Below are 13,594 nucleotides of genomic sequence, written 5' to 3'. Positions count from 1 at the left end.
TTCGGCGGCAGGGGGGCCCCGCACTTCGGAGGTGGGTCCCGGAATGGAAGGGGCCCTCCGCCGCCGAAGACTCCAGGCCCCCAGAATTCTCTGGGCGGCCCTGCTTATAAAGACTCTTTATTGAGCGATCAGCTGAGCGGGTGCCCCCCTCGACTAATGCCAGAGGAAGGACACCCCGAAAGAAGATTTTTACCACACATATATAGTATTATTGACGTCATATCAGACCATACTGATAGCAACATGTTTTCCTAAGATCAGGGACAGTGGGTACATAGGTTTATTTACCTGCTGATGCATCATTCCACCTATCTCTCATTGACCAGAGTATTGTTTGATAAGACAAGTCACAAACTCTTAATGATTGCATAACAGAATCAAAATCAAATTATGTTATCTATCACAAGCGGCGCCGTTTACATTTCTTGGTTGCTGTCCGCCAGATGCAACAAACCAGAAGTAGATTTTTGGTGCCAACAGTCAACAGTGAAATACGAGCTCATGCTCAGACTCAAGGGGGTTCATTTAGCAGCGAACTGCCAATTTGCTCCCTTAGCTCCCCCGTGAGGGGGGAAGTTTGTCCGTGTTTCCGAGCCTGCAGATTGCTGCGCACTAGCGATAACCCCCGAGCAAGCCGGGTCCCTGCCGCTTAACATCAGCCCAGGCTGCTGGGCGGCTCGCCGGCGCTCAGGCAGGGCGGGGCTGTCCGAGGAGTGAACCAGTCTCCTAACGGGAGCGACAGCAGCGGGGGCAGAGCTGGGCCGCTGCACCCCAGGGAGAGCCCGCGGGGCTGGGAACTAGCCCGAGCAGGCAAGGGCGGGGGGACCCTCCCGCGCCCTGCTCCCGCCGTTCCCCCACCCCGGCTTCGCTGTAAGAACTGGGGCCACGGCGCCTTCACCTGGAGCCTGAAATAGCTCGGCCAGATCCCACGGGCAGCCTGTGGTCCGAGCCCGCCTGCCTCGCCCAGGGGCACCCGGGCTGCACCCCCGCCCCGGCACCCCGCGCTGCCACACCCGGTTCTAGGGGTAATTAAACATGAACAGCGAACCGCGGGGCTTTCGGGCTTAGGAAACTGGGTTATCAAAACTCCAGAAACCCGCTCCCTGCAGGGCAGGGGATCCCGGGCTCGTTGCGGGGATCGCTACTGCGGGAGTGAAGGTGGCTGGATTGGGGGTTCCGGGCGGGGATCCCGGGGCCCCGGCCAGTCCCCGAGCCCAGCCCTTGGCCTGGGGCCGGGGCAGGCGGGTCCCAGCTGAAGCGGGTTTCTCCGGCCGCTCCGCCCCGGGAATTTCCCGGCCGGGTCCCCGCGGGGATAAAAGCGGCCGCGGGGCGCTGCGGTGGCTCAAAGCTGAGCCGAGCCCAGATCCCAGCACCAGCCTCCGTCAGCGCCAGCCCGGACCATGAGCCGCCCCCGGAGCTTCACCCCCGGCAGCCCCCTGCTGCTGCTGCTGCTGCTAGCGGCCTGCGCCGCGCTGTGCCGGGGTGAGGGGCTCGCTGCGCCGGGGGGCGGGACCCGGACCGGGCTGGGGGAGTCTCGCTTCCCACTGGGGAGTGTGTAAGCGGGAAATGGGTTCGCTATTGTAGGGCGCTTCCCTGGCTTCTGCACTACCCCGTCTGGTGAAATGGGCTAGTGGAAGGATCTGAGTCCTGCTCCCATTCCCTTTCCCCAGAGGCCACCCTGCCCTGGAGATCTCCCCTTCCACCCTCCTGTCTGGCAGAGCCCTCCTAACTCGGACAAGGCTGGGCCCAGGATTCCTGGGCGGCTGGACCCCCAACCCTACTGTGGTCACCCAGGACAGGAGCTAGGGTGTCCCCACTCCAGGGTGTTCTCTCTGCACTGGGCACCTCCCTGAGCAGGGCCGGCTCCAGGCCCCAGCACGCCAAGCATGTGCTTGGGGCGGCATGCCGCGGGGGGCGCTCTGCTGGTTGCCAGGAGGGCGGCAGGTGGCTCCGGTGGACCTCCCACAGACGTGCCTGCGGAGGGTCTGCTGGTCATGCGGCTCTGGTGGAGCATTCGCAGGCACGCCTGTGGGAGGTCCACTGGAGCCGCGGGACCGGCGACCGGCAGAGCGCTCCCCATGGCGTGCCGCCCTGCTTGGGGTGGTGAAATGGCTAGAGCCGCCCCTGTCCCTGACCCACTGATCATTTCATACAATTTAAAGCAAATACAAATTATTTAATCAGCAATTAGTTTAAAAAAGAATAAGGAACAATGGGAAAGGTTCAGGGAAAACACATTACCCTGCTCTGTGGCAGGGAACATCACAAACAGTGTCTCTGGAACGTCAGGGCAGTTCAGTCTGTTCCTTGTAGGTCCCTGGCCTCCTTCTCAGGCCGTGGCTGTGCTGCAGGGACGCTGTGTGTTGGACACTTGCTCTGGTGGTGGCCACACACCTCCGGGCGTTGGGTGGCGGGACCCTTCTTCCCAGCACCAGCCCCCTGTCGGGTTCAGATCCCCCTCCCAGTCTGGCCTGCAAGGACCCTTGGCTGGCAGTGTCTTTCTGCGCTGGGTCCTCTGCCCAGTATCCCCTCTTGGCTGGCCCCAGTTGATCACCGCATCCGGCTCCAGACTGCTCCAGCCCCAGCTCCACTGTTCTAGCTCCGGCTCCACTCTGCCTCAGCAGGGAGGCTGCTCTGCCTCCAGCCCCATGGGCTGCTTCTCACAGGTCTGCTCTGTGGGCTGCTTCTTTGACTCTGCTCCCAGCTCTCACCTGCTTCCTGGGCTGCTTTACTGGCCCCTCTGGATCCGGCACAGCTCTGCTCCCCAGCTCGGCTTGGGCCCCTGCTCTGTCTGACCCAGGCAATTCCAGCTCACATGGAGGACGGGACCCTGGTCTCCTGACTCCCTGATTAGCCTGCTCGCCCTGTCAGTCTGGAGCATTGGCCTCTCCTCATTGTTCCTGGGGACTGTCAGTCTCAGGGTCCTTATTTCCCATCATCCCTTCCCCTTTCTTTTGGCACTGGGAGTTAGCCAACCCCCCAAAAAACCTCACTGAGTCTTAGTAAGGGGACAACAGTCCCCTTACACTTGGAAGGATGGATGGGACCCAGGTGTCTGGGAGCTGGCCGTATGTAGGGTGACCAGACGTCCCGATTTTATCGGGACTGTCCTGATATTTGCTTGTTTGTCCCGCGTCCCGACCAATGTTAGGTCGGGACACTGGACAAACAAGCAAAGGCTCTGGAGCCTGGAAGGGCTCGCGCCCTTCCCCGCCCCGACTCTGCCTCCTCCTTCCCCAATTGGCTCCCTCCCCAAATCCCCGCCCCCATCCCCGCCCCATTGGCTCCCTCCCCAAATCCCCGCTTCTTGCCAAGCACGCCATGCCCAGGAGACGCAGGGGAACGTGGGGCCGGGGTGAGTGTGAGTCCGGCCTGGCCCCGAGCAGGCAGGACTCGGGCGCGGTGCCTGGATGGAGAGTAGGGAGTGGCCTGCGGGGCCAGTCGGTGGCTGTTCTCCCCACTTGGGCAGCGGGACACGGGAGCAACCGCTGCTGCAGCTCCCACTGCCGCATGGGGAGGAAGCGGCCAAGCACGTGGTGCCCGGGCCTGAACCCGGGCCTGCTGCGGGGACCCAGCAGCACGCACACTGCGCCCCGCCACTGGCCAGTCGCGTCTGGGCTGGCTGCCCAGCTGGTGCAATCCCGCGGCGGAGGCATCGGCAGCCCAGCCCCGTTCGTTCCCCTATGGGACCCGAGCAGGATGGGGGGGCTGGGGCCTGCTGCTCCCACTCCAGGGCCACCCGTGGGATTGCACCAGCTGGGCAGCCAGCCCAGACGCAACTGGCCAGGGGCTGGGCGCGCGGTGTGCGTGCTGGGTCCCCGCAGCAGGCCCGGGCTCGGGGGGTTCATGGGCACCAGAGCCGCAGCCGCCAAGTTTGGCCAGCGGCCGCTTCCTCCCCCCGGGGATGTGGGAGCTGCAGCAGTGGCTGCTCTCAAGTCCCGCTGCCCAGGTGGGGAGAACAGCCGCCACCGCCTGGCCCCGCAGGTCACTCTGAACTCTCCCTACAGGTACCATGCCCAAGTCCTGCCTGCTTGGGGCCAGCCCGGACTCACACTCACCCCGGCCCTGAGCTCCCCTGAGTCTCCCGGGCCTCCCTCCAGCGCTTGCGGAGGGAGAAGGAATCGGGGGTGGGGAATTTTTTTTTTTTGCTCTTCCGCCATTTTTTCCCCCATTGCCGCCCCCCCCCGCGTCCCGATATTTGACCTGGGTGATCTGGTCACCCTAACACTAGTTTTGTCAAAACTTTCTAGTACCACATCCTATAAATTACTCATAAGTGCAGTTTCCAGTGGGCAAAGTCTTTTGTACAATGATCATGCTTCCTTTTGAATTTCACTCTTTCCCTCAGCATTCTCTGATATTTCTTTCAAACAATGTTGAATGCTCTCATAGTTCACTACAATTGTTTTACAAGATTCAGCATGGCAGGATCCTCTCGTATCTGACAGAGATTCTAGGACAAGGAGAGTTCCTTGTTCACTTTTGGTAAGATTGTTGCACAAAACTTTTATCACCTGGGTGATGCTGCAAGAAAACCATATAGTTTCTGAACAAAACTGAAAAAGTTTATGGCTTCCATGCAAGAATCAATGCTGTAAGTTCCAACTAAGTTCAGAGAATGAGTTGTCCATGGCACACACAGAGCTAGTGGATTTAGTCTTTTGATCTGAGCTTCAAGATCTTCATACTTTCTAGACATGTTACTTGCATTATTGTATGACTGTCCTCTGCAGTTTTCAATACCAGTGTTGTTTGCATCCAATAAAGACTTCATGGTCTGGAAGAGTGACTTGCCTGTGTGGCTTTCAGTTGGTAGAAACCTAACTTATTCATGTCACCATGTAAGCAGTATCATAAAATGACAGAAAAATGATCAACATGAGTGATATCAGAAGTTGAGTCTACTACCAAAGGGTAGTATTTCACCTGTTTGACTTCAGTTACAATGAATTCTAAACCCTTATATCCCATTAGCTCAAAGAACTCATGTGATAAATGAAGGGGGGGGGAGCTCCCTTTGATGGACACCCAGCCAGCCAGTTAGCTGTAAAATCCCTCTTAGTAGCTGTTCTCTACTTGCTTTACCTGTAAAGGGGTAAAAAGTTCCCCAGGTAAAGAAAAGAAAGTGGGCACCTGACCAAAAGAGCCAATGGGAAGGCTAGAACTTTTTAAAAATTAGGAAAGAAACTTTCCCTTTGTTTGTTGTTCTCTGGGCTGCAGGGACACGGAACATCAATGCTATAAGCAGCAATTCTGTGTAAGGTTTGAACCAGGTATGAAAAATTATTTTCCATACCTAGAAGGAATCATTGGGATAGGGAATGTTTAGATAGACGTGATCAGGTTGATTTCTTTTTTTTGGCTTGTGGATCTCCTCTGTTCTAACCCCAGATGTTTTTGTTTGCTTGTAACCTTTAAGCTGAACCCTCAAGAAAGCTATTTTGGGTGCTTAATTTTTGGAATTACTCTTTTAAAATCTAGCAAAAGCCTAAATTCAAGATGTATTTTCTTCCTTTTTGTTTTTAATACAATTTACTGTTTTAAGAACAGGATTGGATTTTTGGTGTCCAAAGAGGTTTGTGCATGTTGTTTGATTAGCTGGTGGCAACAGCTAATTTTCTTTGTTTTCTTTCTCAGGTCTTCCCTGGGGTGTGTGTGTGTGTGTGTGTGAAAGGGCTTGAGGGTACTCCTCAGGGAGGTTTCCCAAGTGCTCCTTCCTGTATCCAAGGGGTCTTTTTGCATTTGGGTGGTGGCAGCATTTACCAAGCCAAGGTCAGAGAAAAGCTGTAACCTTGGGAGTTTAATACAAGCCTGGAGTGGCAGTTATTAAATTTTTAGAATCCTTGCGGGCCCCCACCTTCTGCACTCCAAGTGTCATAGTGGGGATTCAGCCCTGACAACTCATCACAGATTATTTCTGACAAGTAGGATGAGGGATCTTTCCCTTTGTTTCCATAGCATTTAATATGCTTACTTATAAAAGGGTCAAATTCAGTAATGGCTTCAAGAACATCTAGATCGTTTCCATTCTGAGGAGAGCTGATAACTTCCTCCCTTCCTCTAAATGCTAAACTGAGTTCAGCAAGAAGCTTAACAACTGTCTCAATATGCCTTAAAACTTTCTTCCAACCATTTTGTGTTAGAAGCAGCTGTGTCATTGTCCTGTCCATGCGGTTCTTGCCTTGCGAATGCACTAGCCATGCTACCATTGCATTGCAATGTTCCACACTGTTTTCATGAGAACAAATCTTCTCCACTACTTTTTTCCTATCGATAAAGCCTGGGACTATGACAGCGCTAAGATTGCTAGGCAATGAGAAGAGTTTTCACACAAAACAGAAATCCGCTCTTGAGGGTCTAGAATACATCAACCGATGCCTCAGATAACACTCCCTGTTTGGTAGTTTTTGTTCGAAAAGAGGGCAGAGAGATTGTTTCCGCTCTTTGTACTGCAGCTCGGAAGCTATAAGTTTGTTGTTACAACTCTGAAAATAAAGTAAACCTCTCTCGATACACTGAGTATGAAACTCCTCCTCAAAGAAGGCCATTTAGACAGATCTTGTTTGATGTTAATGGCAACTCTATCCTCTTTAGCACTGTGATTCTTTCCACCTTCTGTTTGGTCAGGTGGTTGGAAAAGTGGATCATCCCTTTCCTCATCGCTTTTGCCCTGGATTTCAGGAATGCTTGTCTCGTCTTCTGCCCTCTCCTAAGGGAACAAGTTCATATCCGTATCTTCACTTTCATGATTGTTTTCCAAGAAAGATGGTCCGTCATCTTTGGAAGATGATTCTGAAGCCATAGGCGGCGAGTTCCATACCCACATGGTGCTCGGGCACCAGCAATATTCAGATCCTAGGGGCCCAGCTCCACGAATATTTAGGGCCGGGGGGAGGAGACCCAGCCCCACCTGTGGCCCCCCCATGCCTTCCCCGAGTGTCCCTGGGCCCCGATTTGCTGCCCCCACCCCCCACTCACCTTTCCCGGGCTCCAGAGCAGAGAGGCACTGACACAGGGTCTCTTCAGGGCAGCTCCATGTTGCCTACCTGATGCAACTGCTGCCGCAGAGTCCTAGCGCCCCCCATCTCACTGCCAGGGCAGACTGTCTGAGCCTGCCCTTCCCTTCCCTTTTCCGGCAGGACCCTCCAGCCGCACAGCCCCCCCCCCCCCCGGCCCGCAGTCACTGCTCCTGCCCCATGCTGGGCAAGGAGGCAGCCCCCTCCCTCAGCCCCAGTGAGGCTACAGTTGGGGCAACAGCGGGAGAGGAGGCGCATGCAGCACCCCCAGCACCCACCACGAGGGAGGTGGGGGAGATTCCTGGACCTGAGAGGGGCCTTAGGAGCACATGTAGTGACAGTGGTGGGGGTGAGTGTGCTGCTGGGGGGGGCAGGACAGGGGGGCTTCTCCCCCAGAGCTCGCTGCTGCCGGCAGGGAAAGGGCTGGGGGGAGTCCTCCTCTCTGTCCCCTGTCCCAGAGCAGCCTGCCTGCACCCCAAACTCATCCTCAGCCCTGCCCCACCCCAGAGCCCACAGCCCCAGTCAGAGCTTTCACCCCCACCGCACCCTCAACCCTCTGTCCGAGCCCTGAGCCCCTCCAGCACCCCAAACACCTTATCCCCAGTCCCAGCCAGAGCCCTCACCCCCACACTCCTACTCTCACCCTGAGCCCCTCCCACACCCCAAGCCCCCCATTGTCAGCCCCAGACAGAGCCCTCACCCCCACACTCCTACTCTCACCCTGAGACACTCCCACACTCCAAACCCCTCATCTGTAGCCACACCCCACAGCCCTCACCCCTGCACCCCATCCCGCTGCACCCCTCCCTCACCCAAACTCCCTCCCAGAGCCTTGGGCAGGTAGGGGGCAGAGTTGGGGGGGGGGGACGGAGTTTGGGCACCACCAAAATTTCTACAAGGCTGCCACCCCTGTCTGAAGCAGTACCAGCAGAGAAAGCTAGTAAGTGTAGGCAACTGGCTCACAATTTTCTCTCTTTCTAATGTAGCTTTCCTGTCGATCCTCTGCTTGGAAATTGTTGACCAGATATTTCATTGGAGCGAGGTGAAAACAGTACTATGTGCAGTGCCATAATTAGCAGCCACCGACCAGTGACTAGCATCACCAGTTCACACCCCCATCACCAGCAACTGAAAGTCTGAAAGAAATTGATTAAATTTCAACTTAAGAAGCTGGAACAAAATTGGAAAGGGGCACAAATGATGTTTTGCTCTTTTTTTTTAGTGTTAGTAGGAATATAATCAAAATCTCCCTTGTTTGTACTGTATATTTCAAGGATTGGAGAACTCCCGGGAAAGCAGAGGCCTGGGGTTGCAGCACCCTCAGTTTCTGCCCCCCTCCCCCTTAATCCAGCACTGATCCTAACTCCTTGGGGAAGATGTCCCTAAGGGTCATCTGTAAAGAATAAAAAGAAAATACAGAATCTCTATGAATCCAAGCTGGGCACTCATAGGTATAACCTTGCTAAGTTCTGGAGAGAATCCTCTCTCTTTCTCAGTACAACCAGTACAAGCAGAATTAAGAATAATCAATAACAACCACACAGAAATTGGCAAACATAGGATTATTAGATAAGGACACAAAGTATCTTTCTTTCTAATACTCACTATCTTGACTAGAAGAAATTAGTTCAGAAAGGTGGAACTTGTAGGGACTTGATTAACTCGTCTGGTCTCTTGAATTCCAAACGGCCAAAAGACAAAGACCCCCCCAAACAGAGGGAAAAGTTCCCTCCTAGGAGTTTCAAATTCTCTTCCCTGATTGGTCCTCAGGTCAGATGCCCACCAGGTACTATGCTTTAACCCTTTACTAACTATTCATGACACACCCTTTTGCTGAAAAGAGGTGGAAGTTGGCAGGTAAAGACAATCTTTTCTCTGCTGTGGGAGATCCTGTAATATTTGCTGTAAATTCTAGTGCACAGGTGACTAGGAAAATCAATGAGGAAATATGACTCAGGTTCAGAGATGACGTGCAAAGCCAAACTTCCAGTGAAACCTGTCAAGCTGTCTCAAGTGGCTCATCACCATGTGTGCCAACCTCAGGGCAGAATTTTCAAGAAACAGGGCATGAACCCCAAACTGGTTGTGAAGTCTATACCTAGATTTCACCAACCACATAACAAGTGTGAATTCCTCAAGTACTGTAACAGCCTTAACAGGGAGCCACAGACAGTCCCCTTATGTACTCTGATCTATCTCACCACCCAGGCAAACTTGTTGTCATAAACAGATAGTTAAGGGTTAATGTCTCTTTTACCTGTAAAGGCTTAAGAAGCTCAGTAAACCTGGCTGACACCTGACCAGAGGACCAATAAGGGGACAAGATACTTTCAAATCTTGGTGGAGGGAAGTCTTTTGTTTGTGCTCTTTGTTTGGGGGTTGTTCGCTCTTGGGACTAAGGGGGACCAGACATCAGTCCAGGCTCTCCAAATCTTTCTGAATCAGTCTCTTATGTTTCAAACTTGTAAGTAATAGCCAGGCAAGGCGTGTTAGTCTTATTTCTGTTTTCTCAACTTGTAAATGTTCCTTTTTTGCTGAGAGGATTTTACCTCTGTTTGCTGTAACTTTGAACCTAAGGCTAGACGGGGGTTCCTCTGGGCTATATAAATCTGATTACCCTATAAAGTATTTTCCATTCTGATTTTACAGAGATAATTTTTACCTTTCTTTCTTTAATTAAAAGCTTTCTTTTTAAGAACCTGATTGATTTTTTCCTTGTGTTAAGATCCAAGGGGATTGGATCTGGACTCACCAGGAATTGGTGGGGGAAGGGAGGGGGGATGGTTAAATTCTCCTTGTGTTAAGATACAAGGGGTTGGATCAGTGTTCACCAGGAACTTGGTGAAAAAGCCTCTCAAGGCTGGCCAGGAAGGGGAAGGTTTTGGGGGGACAGAAAGTGACCCAGACACTGAAATTTCTGGATGGTGGCAGTGTTACCAGATCTAAGCTAGTAATTAAGCTTAAAAGTGTCCATGCAGGTCCCCACATCTGTACCCTAAAGTTCAGAGTGGGGGAAGGAACCTTGACACTTGTCTTTACGATAGATGGTCCCTTACACCAAAAATCACAATAATAATCAGATTACTCCCAGTCCCAATGGACCAGTCACTTACCTCAGGGCAACTATACCTTAGATCTCTCACCAAAGACGAAGCCTGTAGCAAATACCATAATAAACTAACCAAAGGTTTATTAACTAAGAAAAGAAATGAGAGTTACTTGCAAGGTTGAAGCAGGTAAACATACACAAATGAGTACAATCTTAGGTTTCAAAAAGGTAATAGACACTGCTGTAATATGAAAACTCTATATAACCTTTAGGATTAATCCAAGCTAAAAAGCTGGGGACCCCTTGCTTATGCTTAGAAATCTTTGCCCCTCAGGGTTCAAGCTGCATAGGGATAAAATTCCTTCCAGTTGGGGATGTTTATCCCCTTCCCACAGAGCTCCAGCTGTGATAGGATGAGCGTTCGTGCATGTCCCCTCTTCATGGGTGTGCGAAAAACAATCAACAAAGTCCTTTGTCCAGTGATGTTCCACAGTGGCTGGTCTGGTGTCTACAGGCTTTCTTTCATTGGGTAGGAGATGACACCTTTTGTGGTAAACTAGTATTTCACACTTGGCAATGCTTCTCTCCTGACTGTGGATTTTCCAGTTTTAAAGCAAACAGTTTCATAGTTACAGAGCAAACACATACATAGTACCTTGTAAAACATGGGATACAGCTATTATAAGCGAGACTAAAGCATGCAGCAACTTACCAACATTTCATAAAGTCAAAACACTAAACATGTTCTTATGAACTTAATATCTATTTTAACAATGCTAACATACAGGTGAGCCAGACTGGTTTCCAGCTTTGCATTTGTCAGTGTTCAGAGAGTCCTAGGGGCCATGGCATAAGCTGGCACCTGGTCTACCAGTGTCACAAAACCAATGCAGAAGCAGCAAAGAATCCTGTGGCACCTTATAGACTAACAGACATTTTGCAGCATGAGCTTTCGTGGGTGAATAGCCACTTCTTCGGATGTTGGTCTCTGTCTGCGGGGTTAGAGCAGATACGGTTGTACAGAGACCAACACCTAGAAAATCTCCACCAAGCATTCTCAAGACTACAGTACCCACACGAGGAAATAAGGAAACAGATCAACAGAGCCAGACGTGTACCCAGAAACCTCCTACTGCAAGACAAACCCAAGAAAGAAACCAACAGGACTCCACTGGCCATCACATACAGTCCCCAGCTAAAACCCCTCCAATGCATCATCAGGGATCTATAACCCATCCTGGACAATGATCCCACACTTTCACAGGCCTGGGGTGGCAGGCCAGTCCTTGCCCACAGACAACCTGCCAACCTGAAGCATATTCTCACCAGCAACTGCACACCGCACCATAGTAACTCTAGCTCAGGATCCAATCCATGTAACAAACCTCGATGCCAACTCTGCCCACATATCTACACCAGAGACACCATCACAGGACCTAACCAGATCAGCCACACCATCACCGGTTGATTCACCTGCACGTCCACCAATGTAATATACGCCATCATATGCCAGCAATGCCCCTCTGCTATGTACATCGGCCAAACTGGACAGTCTCTAAGGAAAAGGATAAATGGACACAAATCAGACATTAGGAATGGTAATATACAAAAACCTGTAGGAGAACACTTCAACCTCCCTGGCCACACAATAGCAGATCTTAAGGTGGCCATCCTGCAGCAAAAAAACTTTAGGACCAGACTTCAAAGAGAAACTGCTGAGCTCCAGTTCATCTGCAAATTTGACATTATCAGCTCAGGATTAAACAAAGACTGTGAATGGCTTGCCAACTACAGAACCAGTTTCTCCTCCCTTGGTTTTCACACCTCAACTGCTAGAACAGGGCCTCATCCTCCCTGATTGATCTAACCTCATTATCTCTAGCTTGCTTCTTGCTTGCTTATATATACCTGCCCCAGGAAATTTCCACTACTTGCATCCGAAGAAGTGGGTATTCACCGACGAAAGCTCATGCTGCAAAACGTCTGTTAGTCTATAAGATGCCACAGGATTCTTTGCTGCTTCTACAGAACCAGACTAACACGGCTACCCCTCTGATACTTAAAACCAATGCAACTTTTCCCTACCCAAGAAATGATCCAAGAGAGTGTACCTTGCTGTACTGTTTCCCAAATAGTGGGTCTGTTGCAGGAAGGTTGTAGACGGGTCACCATCAGGACTCTAAGCAAACATACACTTCTCCAAGCATGATGGGGGGAGGGGCTGGAGAGTAAACCCACCCCACACACTCATCCCACAGCGGCAGGTCCTGTCCCATCAGGGTGGGCCCAGCTCCCTGCTCTGGGCATTGCAACCTGCTCCACAGGGTTGCAGCACCACTCAGATTGCCCCGTGCAGTGCTGTGCACCAGGTCACAATGCCGGAGTGGAGAGTGGACCCAGCCTCACAGGACAGGAGCCATGGCAGGGGGTTGAGTTTGCTCTCCAAGACCCCTTGCCCCCTCTGCACTGGGCTAGGATTAGGATTGTGGTGCTGGGGTGGAGGGTGCTGCTGTGGGTGGTCATTACTGGGTGGGGTGAGGAGGAGGAGGTGGCGGTGGAGGAGGTAGTTGCAAAAAAAGACAAAACGCAGTTGGTGAGTCATCCTGGTAAAAAATCTGGACACCAAGGACTTAGTGGATCGTATGCCTTCTTCCCACCTTCAGTGTAAGTTGCACTCACTTAAGCTCCAGTCCTACAAGCTGCTCTGGGCAGGCAAAGCACTGCCTGCGCCCGAGAGATTAAAACATCCTGACAGAACAATTTTCCATTGGAAAATGCAGTTTTGATGAACTCAGAGGCATAGGGAAGTGTTAATTTCAATTAAATTTTCTATGAAAAATGTTCTAAGCGATCCTCTTTCACATTCTTGTTTCATTTTGATCATGCCAAATAATTCCTCGGGGGAGAGAAACAAATTTTGAAATGTTGGAATTTCCCAGGAAAGGGAAATTCCATTTTCCACTCAGCTTTACCCCCAGCAAGAAGCCAATGGGGCCTGTGCAGCCTACTGCAGGATCAGGGCTTAGGCCTCTTTATCTCCCTAACCAACAACCTGCAGCTTATATCCCTTTCACCTTGGAATTAGGACCTGTGTATTGACAGTTGTACCAGGTGTTTCCTTAGCTTATGAAATGCTGATGGCTGTTCAGGAATTTTAAGGCCTGGTCTACACTAGGACTTTAATTCGAATTTAGCAGCGTTAATTCAAATTAACCGTGCACCCGTCCACACCAGGAAGCCATTTAATTCGACCTAGAGGGCTCTTTAGTTCGAATTCGGTACTCCACCCCGACGAGGGGAGTAGCGCTAAATTCGACATGGCTATGTTGAATTAGGCTAGGTGTGGATGCAAATCGAACTTACTAGCTCCGGGAGCTATCCCACACTGCACCACTCTGTTGACGCTCTGGACAGCAGTCCGAGCTTGGATGCTCTGACCAGCCACACAGGAAAAGTCCCGGGAAAATTTGAATTCCTTTTCCTGTCTGGACAGTTAGAATCTCATTTCGTGGTTGGACATCGGGGCGAG

General features: G+C 51.6%; 1 protein-coding gene across 1 annotated transcript in view; it reads left to right on the top strand.

The window, feature by feature from the left end:
- Positions 1-1,363: 1,363 nt before the first annotated feature.
- The window catches only part of LOC123370666 (growth-regulated alpha protein-like), a 270,997-nt gene continuing 258,766 nt past the window's right edge, over positions 1,364-13,594 (top strand). Inside the window, exon 1 of the mRNA XM_045017354.1 lies at positions 1,364-1,482. Coding sequence (XP_044873289.1) covers positions 1,401-1,482 — 82 coding nt within the window. The 5' untranslated portion in view covers positions 1,364-1,400. The remainder of the gene's footprint in view (positions 1,483-13,594) is intronic.

The sequence above is a fragment of the Mauremys mutica genome, chromosome 5, assembly GCF_020497125.1.
Source record: "Mauremys mutica isolate MM-2020 ecotype Southern chromosome 5, ASM2049712v1, whole genome shotgun sequence".
Taxonomy (NCBI): Eukaryota; Metazoa; Chordata; order Testudines; family Geoemydidae; genus Mauremys; species Mauremys mutica.
Note: the sequence above shows the minus strand (reverse complement) of the source record. Positions and strands in the feature narration are given on the sequence as shown.